Source organism: Patagioenas fasciata, chromosome 23 (genome assembly GCF_037038585.1).
Source record: "Patagioenas fasciata isolate bPatFas1 chromosome 23, bPatFas1.hap1, whole genome shotgun sequence".
Taxonomy (NCBI): Eukaryota; Metazoa; Chordata; class Aves; order Columbiformes; family Columbidae; genus Patagioenas; species Patagioenas fasciata.
In genome coordinates this window covers 5,242,588-5,269,102 of record NC_092542.1, presented here as the reverse complement: position 1 = coordinate 5,269,102, position 26,515 = coordinate 5,242,588, and the positions used below count along the sequence as shown (strand labels likewise).

Below are 26,515 nucleotides of genomic sequence, written 5' to 3'. Positions count from 1 at the left end.
GAAAAAGAAGGACTTTGCTTTTTACAGGTGACATATACCCATCTCACGCTTTAATTCCAGTGTTTTCAGCCGCGTTCAGAGAGAACCGCGTTGGATGGCTCGGGATGGACAAAACGGGAGGAGAAGGGAAACCCAGGTCCAGGTAACGCACCCACCCCCCCCCATTCGCTAATGAAGCATGCTCATAAAACCACAAACACTTTGTTAAACAGTTAACTCAAAATTATTCCTTTCTTTATTTTTTCTTTAAAAAGAAAACCTAAGCTCATCAGGTTAAAGATCAGTAGTTTTAAGTGCTTTATTTGCAGGCTGCAGCTGCGAAGCCACCATGTGCGTTGAGGATGAGCGGCGCAGGCGTCACTGCTCGTACACGTAGCACCTGTGTCAGTGCACGTACGCATAGCGCAGGTGTCACTGCGTGTACGTGCAGCACGGGTGTCAGTGCATGTACGCATAGTACAGGTGTCACTGCACGTACACGTAGGGCGGGTGTCACTGCACGCAGCACGGGTGTCACTGCATGTACGCGTAGCGCCAGTCGGTCAGCGGCACGTGCGTCTCTTTGACGGCCTGGGGCGACGTCCAGCGCAGGATGTAGTGGGGACCCCCAGGTTTGTCGTTAGTGCCTGTGCCGAAGGAGAAAAGAAACAGCGGTGACCAGGAGATGGAGGACGAGGGACTTGCCAGACGCGGCTCAGCGCAGGTGACAAATACAGTTCACTTCAAAAACCGTTCGCTTGTTGGTTGAGGGGGGAGTGAACCGAAAGAACTCTGAAGAGTTTTATGGACTGGGAGTGTTTTCTCTGTTCTCTGCCGCACGGATCTGTGCAAAGTGTCTGCGATCCCTGCGCCTCTTGAGAAAGTGGCAATGGCACATCAGTGGTGCTGCGGAACTGCTGGTGACCGGACATCCCGAGAGCCCAGACAACTTAGGTAAGTATATATATTATATCTCATATATATATATATATGACATATATATATATATCTGTCTCTATCTCATATATATATATATGTGAGATATATACATATATAAATATAAAATATATAAATATATAAAAACATATATATCAAATATGAGATATATATATCCATGTGGATATATATGAGATATCTCATATATATACACATCATATATACCATATATATCATATATATTCATATGGATATATACGATATATATCATATACACATCTCATTTATTATATAATATATATATATACACATACATATATATAATACATATGTGTGTGTATATATATACCTATACATATATACATGATATATACACACATATATGTATATCTCATACATATATATACATGTGTGCATATATATACATATGTGTATATTATATACGCATACATACATATACACATATATGTATATATACACACACATATATGTATACCTACAGTACATATCTATATAGTGTGTATATGTATGTATATATACACATAGACATACCATCATACATACACGAGTATTTTATATGTATATAGAAATACATAATACTATACATATGTGTATATATACAGATACAATACATATGTATATCTGTCTGTATCTATACACACACACATATACAGATGTGTGCATATATACTTACCTAGAATAAGTACATATTATGTACAATGTATGTAATCACGTATGATGTAGGAGAAAAATAATCTTCCACCAATTCAGAAGGAAAAATATTATATAGGAGTGCATTAAATATACTTCTATTCCAATAAAAATAAACAGACTTTCCAAATACACGGGTAACGTCATCATTACTTTGCAACATTCTGACAGCTCTTACAAGATTGCAAAGAATTGTGCCTAAAGACTTTAGAAAAGCCCTTCTACCCCTTGCAAAGCCGCTTTCCCTCCCTCATTACATTGTAACCTTATAATAATACTTTGTGTATTACGGTTCTGTGTCAGTGCACACATGGGAATTATTTTAGGCTTCACTATTCTAGCTTGAAATAGCACAGAAGATTGCAGTGGTAACTGAAGTGTTGTGTTATTTACCAGTTACTACGTTATCTTTTTATGTTAGAAGTATTTTCTCCCAAACACTCTCCAGACATGAGCTGAACAGCTGAAACGTCTCACGGAGATGAGCTGGACTTGGCTTAATGGTTGGACTTGACCCTAAACATCATTTCCAAGCAACCCAATGCGGCGACCCGTGAACGGCAGGGGGGTGTTTGTCCTCACCTGAGACGCGGGAGCCGCCGAACGGCTGCTGAGCCACCACGGCGCCCGTCGACTTGTCGTTGATGTAGAAGTTCCCGGCCGCGTTGCGCAGGCGGCTCCGGGCCTGGGCGATGATCGTCCTGCGCGGGAACAGAACCGGCGCTGAGCACCACACAACGGCCTCCACCTGCCCATACCGACCCTTCTGTATATAACTTAAGGATGGTCCCTTTTTGAGGTTACTGTACTCTAAGCCCTCCTCCTGCTTTGGGGTGCAGCCTCCCGTATGCTCCAGAAGATGCCTTTGGGATAATTTCTCACCAAAAAAGCATTTTTGGGCTGAAAAACCCCCACTTTAGATCCATCCCCTTCCCTCCTCAGCAGAAGGAGGGCTAAAAGCCCTTCCCCTCCCCACGCAGCATGGGGCTGTGGAGAGAAGGGAGAGCGATGGCTCAGCCCAGAAGGGGAAAAAGCATCTTCTCCTTCCTGAGATGCGGCAATTTTGGCACTCACTTATCCTGGGCGAAGATTGCCCCCGTGAGGCCGTAGGGCGACGTGGTGTCGATGAGATCCAGCACCTCCTTGTACCGCTTCTCTGGGTAGACGTAAACCGTGAGGATGGGGCCAAAAATCTCCTGTACGGTAAAAATAATACATATACAGCACTTAGTGCTTTAAAAATAAGCAGTGGGTGTTTCAGCACCTGATTAAGCTAAACCACGATGCAAAAAAACAAACCTGCACCAATTCTAGGTGCGCAGGAGATGCCTCGGGATGGGGATTTTTGTCCCTGTTGCTCCTTTCCCGGCCCCTCCTGCTCTCACCTCTTTCATGATGGGATCCTGTGGGTCTTTGCTCTCCACGATGCAGGGATCGACGAAATACCCGACGCTGTCGTCACAGCCGCCTCCCGCCAGGATGGTGAGGTTGGGCGACTTCTTAGCGTGCTCCAGCCATCTCTTGATCCGTGCAAAAGACTGGGAGAAAAGGAAATAATGATTAAAAAAGAAGTGTGGATTTGGGGTCTAAAAGGAGTTCTGGGCAATCCCTTTCAGGACTACGCTGCTCTTCCAGTTTAGAGAGGGGTGAGCAGAGCTGGAAAAACAGTCCCAGACACTCTGAACCTTAGGTCTGAGATAGTTTTTCTGCAAAATAACCCATTTTCAAGAGGGGCAGTGACTGAGCCATGCAATGCTCCAGGAGGGTGCAAAAGAGGGCTGATATTCACCTCTAATCCATCTCTGATAGTTACACTTTGCTATGAGGATCATCAGCTAACTCAGCTCTGATATTCCTACTTTGCTCTAAGCAATAAAAACCCATTTAACTTAACACTTACTAAGCCGGGTGGTGTTACCTTCTTGCCCTGGGAGAGGTGAACTCACCTTGTCATCAATCACCGCCGAGAAAAACGTCCCAAAGTCCTGGGCAGGCTGTGGGAAGCCAAAAAGGCGACAATATAAGTACACACTATGCCAAAAAAGCTAACTCTGAAATTAGGAGGAGCTTAGATTCCCAAAATTACATTTCCCCCCCTGGCTCCAAACGCAACTCAGCTCGAGCTCCCCCCTTTTCAATTAGTCTGCAGTATTCAGTGACTTACACAATCCTTCCTGCAGACACTGGCTACAAGTTAATTTCTAATCACTCAAAAAAAAGATGAAGCGGGAGGGGGGGACCCACGGAGGGGCGGCGGTGCGGAGAACCAGTGGATAAAAAGCTCGGTTCAATAGGAATTAGTAGCCAGTTACCGCAGTCTCTAATCCCATCAACCACCCGCTGAGCCGCAAAGCCCTTCAGCAGCCCGGCAGCTCCGCTCACGTCTCCCACTTTGATCTTCCCGTGCTCCTCCAGCAGCTTCTCTTTGATCTGGGGCCACAGCGAGTCCGGGGCGTAGAGACGAGAGCAAGCCGAGCATTTTTGGCCGCCGTACTCGAAGGCCGAGCGCAGGGTCCCGTTCACTACGCTGGACACGTCGGCTGAGCTGTGCACCAGGTGGAAATTCTTCCCACCGCACTCTTGGTGTTGGAGAAAGGGAGAAAAAAAGAGGGAAATGAGGAGTTGTCAGGGCTGCACCGCCTCCGGAAAGCAGAAACTATGGCCAGGTCCCTTGCAAGGGGTTCAGGCAGCCCCGTCTGTTTTTTGGGAAACAGGGACAGTGCCACATCCCGGGGAGCACAACCCACGTGTAGATGAGGTTCTTAAGGACACAGTTTAGTGCCAGTGTTGGGTTAGCAGTTGGACTTGAGGGTCTTTTCCAACCAAAATGATTCTATTAATATGATTCTAACCCTGGAGCTGGAGCAGATGTACAGAACTGGTGGGAAAGGGACCGACCCAAGTTCCCAAACTTAGTGTGGAGGCTCCGCAACCCCAGAGCATCATCACCTCCCACCCAAGTGCCAGTTCCCCACCATAAAAGCCCATTCCATACTGGAGAGGACAAAATATACTGTGTCATTTGCTCTCTGCTCACAAGGAGAGGAATCCTGGCCACCATTTCAGCTTCTCCCCAAGGACAGGAGAAACTAACCCACCCCCCAAAAAGGTGCAAGATGCAGCCGTTACCTCCGGCCAGGCGTGGGAAATTGCGGTAGCGATCCAGGTTTTCGGATACCTGCTTCCAGAGCCGCTTGAAAGTCCTGGAAGAGAAAGGAGGAGCTGCTGAGTGCGTTTGTGTCTTTGCACAGTGGTAGCACTTGGTTTCAAGGCACATCTGGGTGATGTGACGTGCTGAAGGGGACCCCAGCAAACCCCTGCGTCCCTCCCCAAAACAAGGGATGCCCTACAAGCAGAAAAGGAGATGCTGACAATGAAACCATAGGTATTAAGGCAATGGCACTACACAACAGTTTTTAAAATAAGCAGCTGTTGCAGTGAAGACACAGGAGTGAGCATCCAGCAGAAGTTTATGTTCTTTCGCCCCTTCCTTTCGGTCCTTACTGTGACAAACCCCTTGGCTGGAAAACAATAAAAATGCTAATAACCTCCCAGCAGGAGGCACAGCCGCTAATACTAATTTATGAGCTTCCCACCGCTAAAGCACAATGTTCATCCGACCATGTCCATGGTCGGTGGAGCGGGGTCCCCAGGTTCAATAGCCTGTTACGGGCTGCCGGGGCCCTCAGCATCACTAACGCACCCTAACGAGCAGGTTTGCAAATCTCGGTGGGGCTGGCGTCGCTCTGTGGTTCCTGGAGCCAAATGGCAGCATCCCTGGGAGACAGGGCACTGTCACACGCAGCTTCAGCTACTCTCTGTGCCTTGAGTTTAGCGACAGAAACACCCTGCCATTAAACCCGCTCTGTGCAGCAAAAAAACACTGGTTAGACATTTTTTCAATTAGTTTACACCCTACTTTAATGTCATCGGGTGAGGATAGCCGGTTGTTTGCCTGCTGCACTACTCAACGCTGTCCTATGTGATCAAAGGACCCGCAGACGAGCACTTGGCATCATCCCAGCCAGCGGTTCCTCGCTCTCGTTCCCCCAAATCGCTCCCCTTCCCAACGTACGGGACGCTGCCGGTGAAATTGAGCCCGCAGAAGTGCTCGGAGCTGGTGACAGTGTCCCCGAAGACGGGCCCGTCCGCCGGCACGAACTGCACGACATTGGGAGGGAGCCCAGCTTCCAGCAGGACCTTGTAAATGGCGTAGTTGGAGAGCACGGCGGTGTCGCTGGGCTTCCACAGGACCACGTTTCCCTGTGGGAGAGGAGAAAGTCAGCACGGGAGAAAAGGCTTAAGCACACGGCTGTGCAAGGCTTAAATGCTCCAGCAAAAGCCTGGCCCGCAGCCTGCGGTGGAGGGGACCTGAGCAACGGCACCGCCGGGTGATTCACAGCTGACTTGTGCCCCAGCACTGGTTGTGAAAAGGGCTGTGATGGGCCTGGCCAGCTCAAAGCACAAATTCATAGAATCATAGAATCATTTTGGATGGAAAAAATCTTTAAGATTATCAAGTCCAACCGTTCTGGTACTGCCCCATGTCCTGAGAACCTCATGTCCGTCTGTCCAGCCCTCCAGGGATGGTGACTCCAGCGCTGCCCTGGGCAGCCTGTTCCAATGCCCCACAGCCCTTTGGGGAAGAAATTGTTCCCAGATCCAACCTCAACCTCCCCTGGCGCAACTTGAGGCCGTTTCCTCTGCTCCTGGCGCTTGTTCCTGGGGAGCAGAGCCCGACCCCCCTGGCTCCAAGCTCCTTTCAGGCAGTTCAGAGATCAGAAGGTCTCCCCTCAGCTCCTGTTCTCCCCTTTCACACCCTGGGTCGCTGTGCCAGACTCACACTCCCCCTTACCAGGGACACAGTTTTCCCTTCCCTCAGAGGAGCCACAGAACCCACACCTGCTTTATATCTCGGGAAACGGGACGTCACCGCTAAGAAACGTGCTTACGACAATCGCGAGTCCCGTCACCGCTGCCACGCAACCCAGCGGGTGTTTGTACCGGCCAAAGCACTGACACAAAACCTCCGGCCCGGATTAATCATGCACAAGCAAACAGCACAACTGGCTGGAAAACACAGGGCTCGAGCGCTGCTGGAGGCTCCCACCCCTTTGGCTCTGTGCCACCAGCCTCCTTTTTTTTCCCCCCTTGGTGCAACATTCATTAATCCTGTCCCAAATTCATCAGGTTATTCCAGCCCCTCCCCAAAACCCACCCTGCAAAGGCAGGTGCTCCCTGTGCTCAACGGGCACATGTACAGAAATGCTCTTTACCCACCCTTGGAATGGATCCTTGGATCTCATCTCCTATTTCAATGCCAGGGACATGCCCTGCTCTCTCCAACCATGGCCCTAACGCACCCGCTGTACCCAAAAAGCGTCCTCCAGGGGGAACCTGAGCAATTACAAACCAACTGCACTTTTGGGGCACAACAGCACCTGAAGCCTCATTCACAGAGCAAGCACCACGCAGAGAAACAAAACCCCGCTCTCTATTCACATCTCCCTGCAGCACCTTCACCTTCTCTTGACTTAAAACTCAGCCTAGAAGCAAAAAGACACCTTTATTCTGAACAATAACCAACCCCCAAGAGCAGGTGTGGGCAGTTCTGCCTTTTTCAACTCCTCCTCACCCCACCTGTCCATCAGCAAACGGGTCTAAAATCCAGCCACTAGAATGCCTTCTTGTAATTAAAGACAGCTGTGCCTAATTGCAAGGCAGCTGACTGAAGGATGAGCAGAGGCAGGAGCCCAGGTGTGACCTATTGAACAGCACCAGAGTACCAGGAGGGCTGAATGTGCTCCTTGTGGATGCCAAACCAGGCCAACCGCAGCCTTGGGGAGAGCGGATCCCCCTTCCCAGCCTTTCTGCGGCCTGTCCTCCCCATCCCTGGCTTTCCCAAACCACCGCGACACTCACCATCAACGCCGGAGCTCCGGCCAGGTTGCCACCGATGGCTGTGAAGTTGAAGGGCGAGACGGCCGCCACAAAACCCTGCGGGGAGGAGAGGAAAGGGATGGGTGGGTGTCCGCAAAAACAGGGAGTTTTGGGCAAAAAAAGGGAGTGTGAGAAGCGGCGGGCAGCCCCTCACCTCCAGCCCCCGGTACACCATGCTGTTGGTGCTGACGTCCACGCTGATGGGCTGGTCGTTCTCCAGCTCCAGCGCGTACTTGGCGTTGAATCGGAAGAAGTCAATCAGCTCCACAGCGGCATCGATTTCTGCCTGGATGACTGTTTTACCCTGTGGGGAGAGGTCGTGTCAAATAAAGGCACTAACACATCAAATAAAAGCACTAAGCGGAGGGTTTTTGGGGGATGCAGCAATGTGAGGTGCAGCATGTTGCATGCGGTGGACCATGTTTTGAGCCAGCATCCCACCACAGCTCCTTGGCACCGAGCGGAGACAAACGCAGCTTGTGCTTGTGCCAGGGGACATCGCGTCCACCCCTGCAGAGCCTCCCCTTTCCCATGTTGCAAGGAAAACCCTGATAATTGCAGCCCATTTCTGCTCCTATTGAGTTCAAAGACTCACAGCCAAAAACATCCCTCGGCAGCTCTTCCTGCCGCGCTTCCTCAGCTCCTGGTTCCCCAAATTCCCTCCTATTCACCCCAAATGTCAATCCTGCATCCCCCTTACCTGCCCGACCATGGTTTTGGCCAGCACCTCCGCTCGCCTGGGGCCGCTCAGCATGTCAGCTGCTTTCAGGAAGATCTGGGCTCGGTCCTGGACAGGTTTCAGGTCCCATTCTTTCCTGGCTGCCAAGGCAGCGTTAATGGCTTTGTTAATGAGCTCCTGCGGAAGAAAAGGGGAAAGGAATAAGGAGGAACTCACCACGTCATCGTCACGTCACCACCCAGCTCCAGGCACAAACCACAGGAACCATTTTCCCATCACAATCCCAGATTTGCAGCTCCTGGTACCATTTTATTCCAAGATCCCCAGAAGAGCCAACAGTGACCCCTGGAGCCTCCCTGTTCAGAATCTGAGCAGCCATTTGTGTTTCATCCAGATTTCTCACCAGCAATCTCCAAGGGCATCGCGCTGCAAGGTTTGCAACCTTTTGAGATACAGCTTGGCGAAACGCTGCCACTACCCCCCAAAACAAACAGACAATAGAACAGGAAGAGGAAAGCAGTGAGGTGTACTCACCTTGTCGGCATAGCAATACTTGGCCACCTTGTGCGCATGGTTAAATGGCTGAAAAGAGAAGAAAAGCCCCTGTAGTCATCGGTCTGACAGAGCTCCCTCCTCCGGGGTACATCCTCCTGTTCTGTTTTCACTTGTTAAATAAGAGTTTTCCCCCAAACTCACCGACAGCTGGTACCGCACGGTCGGTGTCCACACCTCTTCGCCCCCGATCACGCAGGGGATGGCTTCTGTCTTGCCCTTCAGGTCGGCGAGCGCCTGAGTGAGAGGAGGAGGATGAGGAGGAAAAAAGCATTATGGTGGGAGCTGCACATACAGAGCTCCGCCAGCCACCCCCCTCCATCCATCCATCCATCCATCCATCCATCCTCCCCCACAAAGGGACACCTGGGGACAGGCGTCCTTCTGTCCCCTGCGCACGGGATGCCCGTGGCTGGAGGGATGGGGACAGGAGGAACAACCCCAACTGTCCCAAAAGGAAGGAGCTGCGGCCCAGGAAAGAGCCTGGGGCTGCTGTGCAGCACCAGAAGTACAAACTAGGATCTTAAAACCCCCCCAAAATCCCAATCCCCCGCGGCGGTACCTTCTGAACTGCTGCTCGCTCGGGGCTCCCTGGCTTAAACTCGAGGATGGGCTCGTTGGTCACCTCGATGGCCGCGCGGTGCTGCCATCGCCGCCTGCGAGAGAGCAACACAGACACTGAAATTCTCCTTGTTTTCCTCCTCCTCTCCACACCCCAGCTCCAATAACGTATTTTATTGGTTTACGTTGCGCTCCTTGGCCAAACCAGCTACGCGAGCCCAGGCACAGCACCACGGTATCTGTCATCCCACCCATCGGGTGATGATGGCAGAGCCAAGAACCAAGCCTGGACACGGCTCCCATCCAGCTCTCCCTTCTCTTTGCTCTGAAAAAGGTGCTGGAAGAGGAATTTTCAAGGGACTACGCAGAAAGCAAGCTCCGAATCGAGCTGGTTGGCTCCCCTGGCAAAGTCCAGGGCCTGGCACGGTCCAGCGAGCAGCTGGACCTTGGGCAGCTAGGGCTGTGCATTTCCCAACCCCGCTCCAGCATTAAATTGCCCATCTCAGCAATTTGGCCTCCCCCCCAAAAAAAAAAGGGGAAAAAGGGGAAAAAAAGTGCAAAGAAGTGGAGAAAGAACAGCGGGTGGAAGCAAAGAAGGTGCTCGGTAAGAAGTACGGGGGGGCTGGAGCAGCAAAAGCGAACAAAGGCAACGCAAAGGGACCCCCCGGGCTCCCACCCGCGCCGCCAGGCGTGGGAACGCGGCAGGAACGGGGGTTTGGTGGGGTTGGGTGTGTGTGTCCCCGGGGAAGGGGAGCGCAGGGGGACAGGAGGAGCGGACGGGGGACACAGGGACACGCACTCACCCGCGGCCGCGCAGCCCCCGCAGCGCTCGCCACATCCCGGCCCCGCCGCGCTCCGCGTCCAACGGCCGCTCCCAAACACGGGGAGGGGATTAAGACAAGAACGTAAAACAAATTAATAAAGAAAACAGAGAGGGAAGCGGGTTGCTCCCGGAGCCACCCCACACTCGTGCACTCTCTGGGGGGCGTGTCCTCCCCCCCTCCCGTGGGTAGGGAATGGGGTGGCCTCGCCAGTCCCTCCCCCTCCCCCCCGTCCCGCTGTCGCGGTGGTTGCGCCCGGCCAACGGCGCGGCCGCGCGCCGCAGCACGTGGGAAGGGGCGGAGTGCTGGAATGAGCTGAAAATAATTAAAACAGCCCCAGTAATTAAGCGCAAAGCGAACCGCCCACCCACCCGAAGGAGGAGGCTCCGGCGGCGGCTCCGGCCTCGGCGGCGGCTCCGGGATCGAAACCTGCGAGGGGAGAAAGAGAAACAGGAGCTGAGGCGGCTGCTGCGCTTCCCCTTAGCAACTAACAATTAGCAATAAAGGAGGATTTTAACCCAAAACGGGGCCCGGCCCCGGGCAGGAGGCTGGTTTGCGATTGGTTGTATTTATTTGCAGAAAGGATATCGGCACTTTAAGAGTTGCAGCTGGAAGAGACGAATTTTTAGGGGCGTTTGGGGTATTTTAGGGGCCCGAACCTCCTGCCCAGCCCAGAGGAAGGTTCCCCCAACCCAAGCTCCAAATGCACAAGCAGTTAAAGGTGTTTTCCGACCCAAGAATTAACGCACACAGAGCCATTCACCAGGAGTTTGGTATTTATTATATTTTTTTTTTGTTTCCTTGTAACCAGAAAAGGACCATGACCCGTTTTCATCACCAGCTCCCGCTCCCCCCGTCGCGGGATGGGGTCCCGATGGGCCGAGCGCCGAAGGATGAACGGCTCCGGAGGGACAGCAGGGCAGAGGATGGACAGACGGACGGACGGGAGCGCGGAGCGCAGTATGAGGAGCAGACCTGGAAGGGGCGGTGGAGCTGGTTTTGGCACTAAAAAAAGGGAAATGGAGATAATCTGCTGGAAGTGCGAATGGTTCTGGCTCGCGCTGCGGGTGGTTCTCGGTGCCCCGGCTAAAGGGGATTAAATTCCATCCCCCAAAATACATGGACCCTTTGGTCTGCTTGCAAATTCCACCCACAGAGAAACATCGATTTACATCTCTGCTCCAGAGCAAACTGGTTCATCCTTCGTCCTTTCCTCACCAGAGATCAAATAGCATCATCAGTACAGTCTTTTTTCTTTGTTTTCTTTAAAATAAGCTAATATACAGAATATAAAGCACAATATTTACAACAGTACGGTAAACAGGTTCATTTCCACACTGATCAGTAGTCTGTTTTCATGTGTATAAAAGAAACTCTTACATGACCTAAGAGGAACCGACAAGAAGTAACACAGCGTGGGGAAAGAATCATCAATACCCTCCACTTGGACGCGTTAATTAATAAATAATTGATTTTGGCAGAACAGCTACGTACACTTTAGCCGCAGGGAAGGTGTTCGAAGGGCTCAATTACGTGTCCTTTTGGTGAAACCACGTTACACAAGAGGTGTGTTTGGTGATCGAGATTGTCATCATCCTCAACACTAATACGGAAGAGATTTCAGCTGAAATCTGCGCAGGGATTGTGGCACGGGGGTACCGGGGTGTTCTGCCATAGAAATAACACAGGTTTCAACCACCCCAGCGTTTATTTGAAGTATTAAAATCATTATTTCCTCCATAAATGGAGCCGGCCAGACCTACGAGCACCCCCTGTGCTTTACAGAAGCGCTTTGCTGCTGGACTGCCCCAAATGAGGAGGGAATTGTGATTTCTAGAAGCATCAGGTACCCGCTTCTTACACACGATTTGCTGCTTCTTCAAAAGAGAAGCTTGGAGAGGCTCCCGCCAAGGCGGAAGGGGCTTAAGACACCGAACTACACACAAAAACAGACAAAAAGAAATAATCGAGTGTTTCTTCACTGCTCTGCCAAGACTTGGGTTCAGTGAATTCAGAATTTGGCAGGCAGTGTCTCTAGTTCACCCCTAAAACCAACATTATTAACACCAGGATACTACGTGTTGCCGTTATTGGCAATTTCTCACTTAAACTGACAGAAGTTACATTCTACTAAAAGCTGGGAAAAACAAAATAAAGGATTTGGGTGACTTAACACTGAAAGCAAATACTTTAAAAACCCGGGTGTTCCCCTGCAACCAAGTCCTGGCCCCCTGCAAACGAATAAAATACCAGACGTCCTAAAGCCAAACGTGGAAAATCCTCATCGGGGTGTTATTACCACCAGTTCTTCATTTTGCTGTGACAAACATTTAAACATTCCGCTCTAAAATGTGAAACAGAGGCATCCCGGTGGTGCAATTCGTTACCTCGTGTGCTCCAACACAAACCATTTTCCCTGTTTTTCCAGAGGGAAACACAAGGCAATCTGTTTCATGTGGCCAAGGCTGCGAGCACCCGCCCATCGCCGCTGGTATTTTTGCTGGCAGGAATGGTTATGCCAAAAAAATAAGTAATAATTTCATATTAGAAGTAGCTTTAGATCTATATGCAGGCACGATTCTGATTTATGTTGTTTCATCAGGCTAATTCCAATTTAGAGCAGTGTAGATGATGATAATTTCTCTTCCAAGCAGGTAAACCACAAATGCTCTTTGGGGCAGATTTTAAGGTTGTGTCCTTACCCTCTCCAGCAGAATGAGGATAAAAACAACCCAAAAACCGCAAAACAGGGGAAACAGCAACAATTGTGCAGTGGCAGCAAAGCCGTGAACCTGTTTTGCTCCCCTCCCGCTCTGAGGAAGCGATGGGCGAGCATTCTGCAGCCAAACCTGCTCTGTTATTTGTGTTGTCGCTTGAAACCGTTGGAGAATTTGGAGTCCCGAAGATACTTTACAAGGGAATAATCGCGTTTGCTACCAGAGTTCTGTTTGCACTTTAAAAACCTCTAATAAAAATAGAATATATAGTGTGTTTTTTATAAATAGATTACACATTTAGCTTAGATGAGTTTCACTACGTTCCCCCCCGCTCCCGACGCATTTTTGTAAAAGCTTTTTGTGTTTGTCATTGTGTGAACTATGATAATTACTAAGTCTTTGAAAACAAAATCATTTGTACCACATTATTCTTTGGACATTTTTTCACAACATGCATCCACAAAAGCGACTGCCGTTTGTTTACTGAAAACATGTTTTTTTGTACAAACCCATGTTAGGAATTGGATCTGTTATTACACTGCTAACAAGCAAAAAAATTTGCTTCCTTGAAAACCCCTTTTAAAAAATGAGAAAGAATGAGGAGGATTTTCTGATTGTACGTCTAAAAAAGTGTCAATATGACACCGCATTAAGAATAGAAAACGAAAATAAAGTATTTACAGCTTTACGAAGGGAAGGGAAAGAGGTCATCAAAATCATTTCCAGCATTTTCACCTTTTTTTGTCTGGCAAGCTTTTGATCTGGTTTGTACTTAAACGCAACAGAACGGGAGCGCTGGCAGCTGGATCAGCAGCATCGCTTGAAACGAAACCCAAGTCCTCCCAGGGCAATGGTGGAGGACCAACCCTCACAACTGCCGAGAGGCTGATCCACCGAGTCCTACGTGGTCCTAAAGGAAAATAAACCCCCGATCCCGACTACAAAACCACCTTTTCTGCTCTAAAAATGGATTACATACAGCTATAAGAAAGACACCGACAACCACGGTAATTTACCGTCATACACATCACCACCGTACACGTTATTTCTCTACCCTCTACTATGGACCCACATCCCGTACACTTACCAAACGCAGCCCTATATGCATTATAATCCTTGTGATTATGGCTCCGAGATAAACCATGGGTTACAACCGGCTTGTGCCCACTGCTGAATTTCTGCTCCCTCGCTCAGCTCTTGCCATCAAACTGAGGATATTCCTTCCTACCCTTAACCCTTGTTTCAACAATACTCAGCCTTTTTCTTTCTAGGACACTGAGTTTCAAAGCAAAATAACCAAACACCAGCAGCTAAGCCGGACGGCCCTTAAAATTGCTCCGTTTATCCAGTACCAAAGAGCATTTAATGATTGAGGGGAGCTGATTCACTGTGCAAGGCTTAACCGTGTCCCCACCAAAGTCACTAAAGCGCTACAGGCGTTCAGCTTTGGCAGATGGTTTCTCAGCCTCCTGAGAAACGACGTATTAGCAGCTGAAGTTCATCCAGGCTTGAAAACCTTAAGAGTACTTGATTGAAAACATGCAGTCCCAGCCCCCTCAAAAATATATCACATCTCTCACCCCCACCCACCCAGCCCCAACTCACAGCCTTGGTGAACGTGACATTTACCGCTCAGGCCACTTAAGAAATCATAGGAACGAGCACTTTGGAATAAAGTTTCTTTTCCAGAGATAAGTTATCTACATTTACACGATGAAGTAGGCTTTGAAAAAAGCCCCTAACCCACACCCCAAGAACCAAGAAGTTGGTAGCTACTCTGTGAGTAACTGCACTGAGTATTGCCATCAGTAGGGAAACCATGAGAATGTCCTTGGATCTGTTTGCTGGGGCAGAAGCCACCAAGTGTGGATCCAGACGGATCATCCCAGTACCCTTCCTCAATCTGAAAAGCCACAGGGAGCCCCGTTTGATTCACGTGGCCTAAAAGCACCACCGTGTCCGAGCAGCCGGATCTGAACAGCGACCAAACTCCAGGCAGCACCAAAGCAACTCAAACTGAAGGTATCACTGTACCCGCAGCTGCGGTGCGAGCAGAAACCCGCCGAGGTCCTGTTCCTTCGCCAGGCTGTGCGAGAACGAGCAGATTTCTGCCCGGGAACGTGCTGTTTGCTGAGACACTTGTGCTCTTTTTGGAAGAAAGCAACGCTGATCTATGCTGGCCGTACGCTTACAACGCAACCGCCCTGGTTTCAGATCAATACATAAGAGAGGCTTGGAAATAAATACTCAGGAAGCTAAAAAGATTGGCCAGCTTACCTTTACATAACACTGAGAGGGTGCTTAAATCGGGTATTTCCCTGTCCAGTCCTAGCACTGCTCCTACAAAGCAGTTTCTAAGCTTCCTGGCAGGAAAAGAAAATAAATACATTTGGTATTTATTCCAAGTCTAGTTAACTACACAGCTACCTCTAGGCAGTATTAACTACACTTTCAATCTTGGTCTAAAAAAACAAACCAAAAAGATTATTGGCTGAGGTTTATACCCTGTTTTTACCTGGCTGAGGTGCTACAATTCCCATTATAACCATGAAGAGCTTGATGATGCCAGAGTTTCCTCAAATACCACCAAGTGATCTGACTTTGGGTGCTGCTTTCTCCTGTGTAAAAATACAGAAAGATTGACAAAGCCTAGATCTTCTCACAGAAAAAGCACACGGCTGTTCTTCCCTAATTCCGGGGCAGCAGTAGTTGGGGATTCATGTTACTACGCCCTAAAAAGGATTACGGTATTTTCCGATGTTCAGCTTTTCTGAAGAACAGTGGTCTGGGAACTCTCCCAATGTCACGTCTCAAGCCTCCGTCTAAACCACCACATGTCAGTTTATCCCGATGCTTCAACTACCCCACTCTAAACATCACGAAAGCAGCATAAAATGGAGTTATCTCCCTGTCAGCAAAGTAAAATCTGCAAACGCTATGGTTTCAAAAGAAAAAAAATCCTGAAAAAAAAATACAAACCAACATGGGAACTGAAGGGCTGATTCCCCTCGTAATCCAATCACCGGGAACAAAGGCATTGTAATATGACATTCCTCCTCAAAAGAAGCTCTACAGATAATAACATGTGCAAATGTGTTTTTAGCTTTCCTTTCCCCAAGAGATAACTGTAGCCCAGCAGGGACCAAACATTCCATATAAATAAGGCGAGCTTTTTTTGTAGTTTTTGTTGTTTTTTTTTTTTGCATAGTAGTTTATCAGTGATAGTCCCACCCCACGGAACCCTCCTTTGTCCCCCCGCTTTGCCACCGAGCTGAGATTCGCTGCTTCAGATTCTGGAGTCTAGCAGAGAGCTCCTACAAATCCCAAAGACTCCTTCCCCCAAAAAAGCTGGAGTGAAGACATTCCTTTTAATATTGTATAACTGCTTCATCCTAAAAGCTCTCTTCTAAACCCACTATTATTTTTAAATGTTTACAGTTCAATTTGGAGGCATTCTTTTGTTCTGCCAGACATTGGTAATTGTACCATAATAGTCTTGGCTTCGTGTCTCATTTTGCCAGCGTTCCTTTTGCCAATCAGTGCAGCAGTTCAATAAAACCATAAGCTTATTGAAATACCCAGAGCCTTTGCAGCATCATCCTCTTGCTGCTACCAGATTTTTTTATAAATAAGATTTTTTATAAAAACATCTGCTATTAATATTCCACTGGAGCTCCAAGTGGCTCAGCTTGGGGCAAAGGCACAATTAAAACACCATGTTTTCTTACAGGACTCTGCATTTATGATTTGTATAACAATAGAAATGTACAGCACCAATCCTTGGGTGGGGTGAGGATGCGTGTAGGAATGAGTCCTTAGAAACCCCGTGCAAGGGCTTACAAGTCTTTTTGTTATTCCCACGTCAGTGTATAGCTTTTTAAATCTTTTCTCCTATCTTCCCTTTCACTGGAACGCCCCAACTTCGTATCAGCTGACCATGGGCTCCACATCCGTCTCTCTGTCCAACTCATCCTGAATTTCATCTGTGTTTCCTGAGTCGCTGCTGGCTACAGAGCTGGGAGATGGAGTATTTCTGTAGGCAAATTCAGAGCAAGCTTTAGACAAACAAATGTCATTGACAAAGTCATTTTTAAAAAAGAAACCTCTAAAGAAAACGCCCACTTTCACTTCCCAAAACAATTTAAGGTATCCCCTATTAACATTAAACTTTGGGTTTACAGGAAGTATCATTAGTAAACCTAAGCATCCCATGTGTTGCTATCCCAGCCCTGCCCTCTCCTATTCAAACAAAAAGGCCACCCTAGATTTATGGATGGGGAAATGGAAGTTGAGTCCAACAAACATCTCCTCATCCACACTACATACAATCTCAAAAACTCCAAAGTTTCTCCTCTTGTTCTTCTTAAGACAGAGGGTGTACTGGGGGTGAGCAAGAGAGCAGAAAAATCCCCCAGAGTAAAGGGTTCTTAACACGTGAGAGAATTAAAACCCAAATCCCTCATCTGAGTCTGCAGTCAAGATTTAATGTGGGCTTTTGTAAGAGTTCTAGATCTATGATGTTAAGACTAAACGTCAGTCCAAGTTAGAGTTCCCTGCTTTTAGCAACATTGTCAAATCCTTAAAGGTGTTACTGTGTGTAGGAACCTACACATTGGTATAGGGCTCCTTTTAAGACTGGTATTTGGCTCTGAATTAAACAAGATTATTGGAAGGACAAAGCTTTAGGGTAAAATGATACTCTGGCCTTTGGCATGAAACAAGAGCAAAATAAATCCCTGAAGCATCCGAGGCAGAATGGGAATATCTTACTACCTGTCAGCTGAGCCTTTGATAAGCCTACGACAGGTTTCCATTTGTACATCCAGGCCCCTTTTCATACTACACATTTCCATATATTCATGAAGGTGGCGATTCATGTCACTCTTGGCTGTGGCCAATTCCAGCTGTAAGAAATAGGAGAAACAAAATAAAGAGGAAATAATCAGCCAGAGGTGACTCGTTAGCAGCTTCTCCCAGCTTCACTCCATTTCACAAACTGGTGGGGATGCTGAAGCTGCCCAGAGCAAAACCAGAACACCCGCCCAATGTATGCGCGACCTCAGTTTAAAACCAGCTCAACACTCTTTTTAAACAGCCCTGAGTGGTTTTTTCTGCTGCTTGGCATCTTGTTTGTCAACAGTAATTAATGAAAGCATATTCTAGGCAGGGCAGAGACTGCGCGAAGCTACAGCTGTTGTGTCTGGCAACCTTGGAGGCCACGTCTTGTAAAGCATTTCCCAGGGTGACGGTGGATGTGCAAGACAAATAGGGGAAAAAGAATAATAGTGCATTTTTATTCTCTTTGTTCTGAAGGTTCTCTCTCCACTGGCTACAGATTTCTGCTTACACAACAATAATGCTGTACAGAGAATGGTATTTAGGAAAAATACCAAGGGCATATCAAAGAAAAACACCTTTGCATTCTTAGATCTAGAGATATTCCACCTTTCCTCTGTGGGTATATAGGACCTAAACATTGCCTGTTTTTATCCATTAGAAACAATTCACGTGGCTATGAACCACTTCCTTACCTCTATCTGCCCTATTGTTTCTTGGTATTCCTTGTCTCTCGTTTTAAAGAAAGACTCTGTTTCATGGATCAAGTTTCCCAGGTTTTCTTCCTGCAGGGGAAAGAAGGACACAAAGAATTAGCCAGAACCTAACAAGGAATTCGGTAGCAGACTGAAGATTTTCTTATTTAACTTCATTCAGAAATGCAAGTTGTTCTGCTTTTTCATGCAAAGATTTTTTTTCAATACATTTTTATCCACGGAAGGAATATTCTGCTTCTCAAAACTGACATACCAGGAAACACATCTTTGTACCATGACCACGGCGTTGGACACACAAAGATAAAGGCTCTGATCAAGGAACCTGGAAACCAAGGCTCGAGCAATTAAGCACATAGACCTGGCGCATGCCAAAGAACCAAAACCAGGGATTTTCCTGAACCCTTCTCCGTCTGCTCACACTTAGATAGGTTATAATTGCTCACCAGCCATGAAACTCATTCCTTCCTTGCACTGACCACAGCACTATGTACAGCTTTGCACTGGAATTCTCATTTTCCAATTCCATACTATTACTCTTGAGTACTTTCAGTCTCCATTACCTCACACGTATGCTTTGTATGCATTCCTTCCTATTGAAATTCTTCACTGCTAGATAAAGCAAGCTCACCCCAGCACACTACCCATGAAAATACTGCACCTAAGAACATGTGCTGTCCCAAAGGAAACATCCTGCTGGGCACCAGCTCCTGTATCATCCTTGCTTTGGATTGACAAGTGCAGTCTGGGCTACAAAATAAATAGCATGTCGCAAAGATGCTAAAACAATATAATTGTTCTCTCTTATCTTATTACCTACCTCCCTTTTCCAGGAAAAAAAAATCATCATCAGTTTAGGGAGTATTAATTGTGTTTCCATCGTTTGGCCACATCTGTGGCAGCTTTATCAGGATCGTACCTGCTCTCCATGTCAGGCTACCCAGCCTAGAGCTACACGAATCATTCCACTTATCCTTTTATATGCAGAAGCGCTTTAAGGAAGGTCAGAAAAGAAGGTGCTAGGGCACGGTGTAAGAACTTGAAAGGAATAAAGCCCGTGGAAGGAAGATTCAGGGATGTAAAGCACTATGTTAAAGACCAGGCACAGACGGAGCAGTCTTTATTCTGAATCTCCATCTACAAGACAAATCTACCCTTTCCTTGTATAATTTTCATTTAGAAGGATTTAAGCTTCTTAAAACCTTCAGAGTTTTCGCACGGAAGGTCTGAGTTCGGCAATATTCCTCTGATAGCTATGCTTATACATGCATACATGGGTATATGCAAATAAATCTGTCACTAATTCCAGCACGTGGCCACACATTGTTGCCCTGCCACTCTCCCTGCTCCAAAGACGCCGTGTAGCTAAGTACGCTGCTTTCTGCAGTCCCAGCACTTCTCGGTAATCTCCGCAGTTTCAGAGCACGCCAGACGATCCACAAACGGGAAGATGTACATTAAACACACCCGGCAGTCAACACAAGACAATATTCAGGAGGTTGCTGCCTCAGCACCTTTCCACACCAGCACTGATGGAGGAAGGCAGGGTTATTTCTTACCTACTGCTCTCATGCTACTCAGTAATTAAATAATAGCGTCACCTTTAAGATGACCTGCGCAAAGCCAGACCTTGGAATTTCAATCTGTCTTTAGGTCTGTTTAAAAAGGCTCAGGAGTCCCTGAACGAGGCAGCACGCAGCCATTAGCTGACGGCGTGTGGGATCTTGAGGACTAAATGCAAGCTGTTTATTATCCACCAACACCAGGAGATTCCTATTGACTGGGAAGATGGAAGCACAAGATTCACAGGTTCAGAAGATCCCCGGGGCCTTACACAGTCCAGCAACCACAGCTCCTTTGTTTGGGATGGAGTATACAGACTTTACCATCTTCCACAGACCAGACCGAGCTTATTTTTCTTCCCACCAGAATAACTGCGCAATATTATCCCCCACACTACGTGTACTATTTTGACAATTAAAGTGTGAATGATGATCTAGAGAAAATGAGACACTGTGTGGAAGATATAGGGCTTTAGATAAGCGACTGCTTAGGGTGACAGATTGTGTGATGCTCCTGAACAGCGAGATGTGTTGCCTCTTTTGACACTCGCTTGGTACTTTTAAAGACTCGGTTTGAAGGAGCAGAGGAAATGAAGTTTGGCAAATGAACTGATTGCACAGACTGAAAAGCAACCATAGAGAGAAAGCACTAAGAGGATTTTAAAAATCAAAGCAAGTTTGCGTGGCAAACTAGATCACCAGTCAAACATCCAAAGGCTCAGATGGCTAAAAGAGCAGCTGAGGGATACAGTTTCTATAGAGAATAGCTCAAGAAAATAATGGATATAAACTCACCTCTCCTTGGAGGTCAATTGAAGGATTGCAGTTTGTGAAGTCTTCCCAAAGAAGCAACGTTTCCTCATTCTCCTCCCATGTTAAACTATCGCAGTCATCATCAAAATCAAATGTCTCACGACTGTTAAGATAACAGGAAAAGCATGAGTGAAAAGCACTCCAGCCCCACTCCCCCCGTCCTTTAATTAATCTTCTAGAAAAAAAGAGACTATGAGAACTGAATGAAGGAGACAATGCAGCGGCTGAAAAGCCTCGTGGTTGTTACAAGCAGGCTTTGCCACTGTCCAAGTCCCTGTTCCTGGGCTCTTTGCCACCCTGGAGCACAATAAGAGCTCCTTGTCCTGTCCCTGGTTCCAGCACACAGCCCAGCTCTGTCCTCCAGATGGTGCTGCACATTAGTTTCCCCTGGTTTTGCAAAACCACAAAAATGTTTTACGCTATTCTTTTATAACATGGGAAAATAAGCCCAAACAGTTCAAGGGATTTTACAAGAAACAGCCACTAGAAGACTCCCTGCTGATTTTCAGGTTGAAGCTCAGCCAACGTTTTCCCTGCAGCACTTAATGTTATTTTCAAAAGTAAGAGCTGTGATAAAACTGAACCCCAAAACGACGCGCAAGGTGAGTATAAATACTTATTGTTGACTTGAAAAACAAAGATACTACTACAGCCACTTAAGACTGAGAGCAAACAGTGGCGAGCATGGCCTTTAACACTGTTGTTTGGTCAGTTGTGCAAGAAAGACAAGTTTCCGAAGGCACTCAGTCCCTTTTGGTTTGAACGGAGCAGGGTGAAACACGAGTAGCTGCTTCTTGTCTTTGTTAAGGAGGCCTGACAAAGTCTGAACTTGCTCCCAGAAGCAGTCTGCTCATTTCAGATGGATTCATTTTTGCTACTTTAGCTCACTTCCTTTGAAGCAGATAACATCTCAGGCCGGAAGCCCAGACCGATGCTGTCCTTAGGAGGCTGAAGAGCTTGGCAAAAGAGACAGACTATTTGTCTATGCTCAGCATGACTTTTAAAAAATAATTCTTGAAAAATCCAATAAACTTGGACATACGTGGTTATGCCTTTTGCAATTCACCTTCTTCAAAGCGGTTTCTTTTTGCAAGAGCTATCCCTGTCAGGAAGCCCCGACTGCTGCTTGCTTTTAGCCATACACACCGCTCAAAGCCAACTGCATTTGGAGTTCTTACTACTACACACCTAAAGATTAAGTTCATTATAGATAAAATGCAGGTTGCTTTCAGTTTCTGTTAATGAGACAAGCTATTCAGTTATTTGTAAAATAGTCTTTTCTACCTCACAAAGCCCCCAAAACCCAGGTATCCTTAGATATCCTCATTAAGTCATGAACACTGTTCTACATCAACCCCATTTGCATGTAACAAGATTCCTGCAGCACTATGTGCCAAATAAGGACCAGGAGATAAGAATGGCATTAGCAACACCACTAAAAACTGGGTATCACAGCACAGCTTTAAGAACAAACCCCAAACCTAAATGCATTACCAACCTAGTAGCTAAATTTTAGCCTCTTGCTTGTCTAAAAAACCCACATTATCTGCTGTCACACTGAATTCTAGCAGTGGAGAAGTCAAAAATCTGTATTTATTACACTGAATATTAATAAAGGCCTAAAGACATTAAAACAAGAGTCCTAACAAATGGAGTTACCTACAACTTTTGTAAAAAACACACCCCCTATGCATGAAATTCAGGCGGAAAGAGACACGGCCCCTGAAAACAGAACTTTTGGCACTAACTGACAGCAGAAGAGGAGCTAATGCTACTTAGGGAATTTCTGGTGTACTGTACATTAAATACTGTCCCCCATTGTGTGGGAAAACACAGGGAATTCTCCCCTCTGGGAAAGTCAGACCTCCTCTGTTCAAGAGAGGAAGAAAAATAAGCTTCTGTTAATTCTATTTGAACTTCCTTGGAGTATGCACCATCCTGGCAGCTCGGGTTCAACTCCTAGTGAGCACCGGGTGGAAGAAAATAATACTTCTGCAAGCATATAGAAATAACTCAATGAGTTCTGGGATTGCTCCAGCAGGGGTACTGAACTAGATGACCTTTTGAGGTCCCTCCCAATCCCTAACATTCTGGGATTCTGTGATTAAATCTGCATTTCGGAATAGATTCTCCCCACGCGGCCCACGATACTCACAGCTGATTAAACATCCGCTTCATTTCATCCGTGATGTTCAAGGAGCAGCTGACCTCATCGTCAGAGAACCTGCCGTTGTCTCCATCCTGCTCAGAGAGGTCGTCGTCAGACGTGAGCTTGCGGTCTTTCTTCTTGGAAGCCACCTTAATTGGAGAGAAGAGCAGTAACTAGAAGGTTCAACTGAGGTGCTGCACCGTGAGGGGTGGGAATAAAGAAGGACAGGCATTAGGTTTGAGCAAATATAACTGTTCATCAGCTCCCGGGCAATTCGGGGGTTGCTCGTATTCAGGACAGGAGTTGCGTCTGTTAATGAGTGGTGAACACAGAGCACAGGGAAGCAGTTTGGAGGAGCGGAGAGCAAAGCAAGCTGCAGGCTGCCAGCGCTCTACACAAGTTCATCTGGTCACCGACACCAGTCCAGGACCCACCAGAGGACATGCAGAGGTTAGAATGACACAGGGTCAAAGCGTTAAGCTTGCGGGAGGGCCCAGGCAGCAGGCTCGAGAGCAATGACAGAACTCTCCCTCTCCTGCCACCACTGCAGCTCCCAGCGTCGAACCACCACCAAAAAGTAGACAGGAAACCTTTCTAGAGAGCTGCTATTCCCAGCCCAGCAGGCTGCTGCTCTTCAGGTTGACAAAAGAAGGGTTAACTGGGCCACAGAAACACCGAGACAACCTCAAAGAAATGCAGTTTGTACATGCGCAGGGACAGATACCCCTGCAAAGATCACGTCTTCATCTGAGGACTGGGAACATCGACGACATTCACAGATGGTGCCACAGAGCCACAAACACACAGTTTGCTCCCAAATTAACTGTCGTTTTTCCTCTACTTGGCACATAAGCCGTCCCTTATTGGTATTGTCTGTGCCAATCATTTTAACCACTGCATGCTCGACCAAAGGCGTGCTTTGGAGTTATCTTTGAGCAGAAAGACAAAGCATTTCTACTCAAAGACGAGAAGGAACCACTAGCACGATTCAATGGCTCAACTTGCTAGAAAAAGAATAGTTTCCAATAAGGAAGTTTGAATCTTCTGGGATATATAACAAAAATAAAAAAATCAAACATTTTGGCTACTTCACTATAGCCAGAAAGCACAACCAGTAGAGACCACAAGGATCTTTTACGGTGGTTTTTGTATGGCACTTAGCGCACTATATGGCATCGCTACACAGAGAAAAGCATCAGACTTATTGAAAGACTGCAGACACATTTAAATCGACGCAGAAGGAAGCTGGGTTAATCACAACTGAAACTGCAGCTATGACACAAGTCCAGCTGCATTGGGAGTTACAGGATTGCTCCACACAGAGCTGGAGCTGCTCGCTTTCCGAGCAAATCAAACGACTTTCCTACCGGCACCAAGGAGCCACAACAGCTCAAGGAAAGCAACCGGAGTTTCCAGTCTCACCAAGCAGTCAGAAGCGTTATTTCTGGCCATGCGGCTTGAGCCAGAAATAAGAACATTTAGATGACGGCTCTACAAGCTTAAAACTTCTCACTTGTGAAGGGAACAAATGTGAGGAAGCCATGTGTACAAACCGAGACTCTGTAATGCTTTTATTTCCCCCCTGCATTAATTGTAGTCTAGCATCAGACTAACAGCATGTCTTAAAGGTCACCCTGAGACTTCTTTATTTAAACTCTCTAAATTTTGTGCTCTTCGAACTAGCGTTTCTGCAGAAGAGAGCTACGCTTGAAGACTGAGAAAGACGAAAATATGGCTACACAGAGAGATTTCAAGAAAAGGCAAACGACCTGGACCACACTCCTCAACACTGCTCCCTCTTGTCCTACCCTATGGAAAATTCATGGCCTAATCACCTGGAATATCTTGGAAACGTCTTCCGAGTTGCGCTGCTGCGCGACATCGCACAGCTTGGCTGTGATATCGATTCGCCGACAGATGTCCATGTCCACCTTCATGGCCTTTTCTTGAATCTTTGTGTCCAGGTCTGTCATGGGCTGCAGGAAGGACAGTAGTGATTATCTTCTATTATTATACAGTTCAGGAAAGAGGAGATACCCCACAGTATCTCTCTAACCCCAGGGCATACCATTCTTAAACATTATTACATCGTGTTCTCCGGGAAAGGCAGTACACAGACAATCTAAAGAGACTGGACAGCTAACAATTAACATTCATATCCAATTCTAATAAAATTTCAACTTGATTTGCCACCAAAAAACCCTATACCCACCCCAAAACAGCTGCTACATGTGGCAACAGTACACTTTTATGGGTCAATAGTGCTCTTAAAAAGGAGGAGAAAAACCCTGTTGAGCATGTGCAGAACAGAACGGAATCTAAAATCTGCTGAGTGTGCAAACCTCCCTCCCTTTCAGACAGAAAAACGGTGCCTGCCAGGAAAAGCTGCTCCTAAAACAGAATCCAGGCTACACGGCAACTTCATACATACCATGAAAACCTAAAATCAAGACTGGATCTAAAGAGATCCATGAAAGCTTGTGACACTGAAAATCCTCCTCATTGGCATTAGCCTGGCTTCCAGCCCAGGAAAAGTTCTCCATGAAAAATACTGTGTCTTGCTTCACCCTGAACAGTAATTATAAACATAATCTATAAGAGATACTCCCACTCAGACAGTACAGCTGGCTCATTATGAAGAAGGATTGTTCCACAAAAAGCCTATTTTCCAGCCTAGATGAGACTTACCCTGTTGCAAAGTATCACTTCAGGGGCTAGGAAATGCTTCCACTTCGAGCAGAAAAGCAGAAAAACTCTTTGCAGAGCTTTCTTAAACACTAAATCCTTTTCCCGAGAAGAAAGCTTAGGGTTGTTTTTTGTTTGTTTGGTTTTTAAGTTATTAGAGTTCTTCTCCAGCCCCTGTCAACCACCTTTGGACAATTTAGAGACAATCCTATCAGCCCAATAGGTACCAGGGTTTCTTTTCCACAGGAAGGCGAGAGTCACAGGCCAACATTTTGCGTTTCTCTGCTCTAAATATTTACACAGAGGGATTCAACACAAGCATTCTCAGTGCTTTCCTTAGGCTTCCTTCTTCCTTGCAGAGTTTGCAAAGCCTATAATGCACTTTCTCGCAGGTTGAGGAGGATGTTTGCATTCACCACCACCCTTTTTGTACACACCGAGCAACATCTCTTCCTCGGTGAAGAAATCCCAGTGATACAGCCCTGACGAGTTTCTCCCTTTCACACTGCCTCTAACCATGCATGCCTTTTCTCAATTAGACACCAAAAGAAGAGACAGCTAATTGCCGAATTTCACATGAACCCATCTAGCGGCCCTGAGAGAATGTATTTGACACCAGGGAGCAGGTTCTGCAGGTTTGTATGAAGACAGAAGGAAGCAGTTTTACCCAAAATTACAGAATAAACGTAATAGGACATATTCATTACACAACTTGGATCAGCACTACTTCAGTCTTACAGAGAAAGGCACCTTACTTAACGTTCACCCGGCTTATCTTACTAGATAACTGCATGTATACATGCTCTCGGTATGTCTAAATATAAGAAAAAATTCCTCAGTTGTAGCCTAAAAGATCTCCCA

The 26,515-nt window shown here is 47.0% G+C and overlaps 2 protein-coding genes across 3 annotated transcripts in view; both read right to left on the bottom strand.

The window, feature by feature from the left end:
- Positions 1-200: 200 nt before the first annotated feature.
- Positions 201-10,354, bottom strand: ALDH4A1 (aldehyde dehydrogenase 4 family member A1). The gene is made up of 15 exons (XM_065855331.2): positions 10,162-10,354; positions 9,360-9,453; positions 8,942-9,034; positions 8,780-8,827; positions 8,267-8,422; positions 7,721-7,870; positions 7,549-7,623; positions 5,702-5,889; positions 4,756-4,829; positions 4,009-4,205; positions 3,573-3,620; positions 3,012-3,164; positions 2,701-2,822; positions 2,209-2,327; positions 201-626 (listed from the first exon to the last, which is right to left on the bottom strand). The coding sequence occupies exons 1-15, from the start codon at positions 10,194-10,196 to the stop codon at positions 514-516; spliced, it is 1,665 nt and encodes a 554-aa protein (XP_065711403.1). The 5' UTR covers positions 10,197-10,354; the 3' UTR covers positions 201-513.
- Positions 10,355-10,937: 583 nt separating this feature from the next.
- The window catches only part of IFFO2 (intermediate filament family orphan 2), a 41,143-nt gene continuing 25,565 nt past the window's right edge, over positions 10,938-26,515 (bottom strand). The window contains exons 4-9 of one of the 2 annotated variants that reach the window (XM_065855119.2): positions 24,805-24,945; positions 22,976-23,118; positions 20,803-20,923; positions 18,428-18,517; positions 17,670-17,800; positions 10,938-16,929 (exon numbers count right to left, since the gene is read on the bottom strand). In XM_065855119.2, the coding sequence (XP_065711191.1) occupies positions 16,824-16,929; positions 17,670-17,800; positions 18,428-18,517; positions 20,803-20,923; positions 22,976-23,118; positions 24,805-24,945 (732 nt within the window). In that variant the 3' untranslated portion in view covers positions 10,938-16,823. The remainder of the gene's footprint in view (positions 16,930-17,669; positions 17,801-18,427; positions 18,518-20,802; positions 20,924-22,975; positions 23,119-24,804; positions 24,946-26,515) is intronic. The other variant, XM_071798502.1, reaches the window with a different exon arrangement.

What these genes read in the sequence shown, in the direction of transcription:
- ALDH4A1 (XM_065855331.2), bottom strand. Translation starts at nt 10,196, where the DNA reads ATGTGGCGAGCGCTGCGGGGGCTGCGCGGCCGCGG. An exon ending in AGCGAGCAGCAGTTCAGAAG is followed by an intron (nt 9,035 to 9,359) that starts GTACCGCCGCGG and finishes CCTCTCACTCAG; the next exon opens with GCGCTCGCCGACCTGAAGGG. An exon ending in AGGATCCCATCATGAAAGAG is followed by an intron (nt 2,823 to 3,011) that starts GTGAGAGCAGGA and finishes TTTACCGTACAG; the next exon opens with GAGATTTTTGGCCCCATCCT.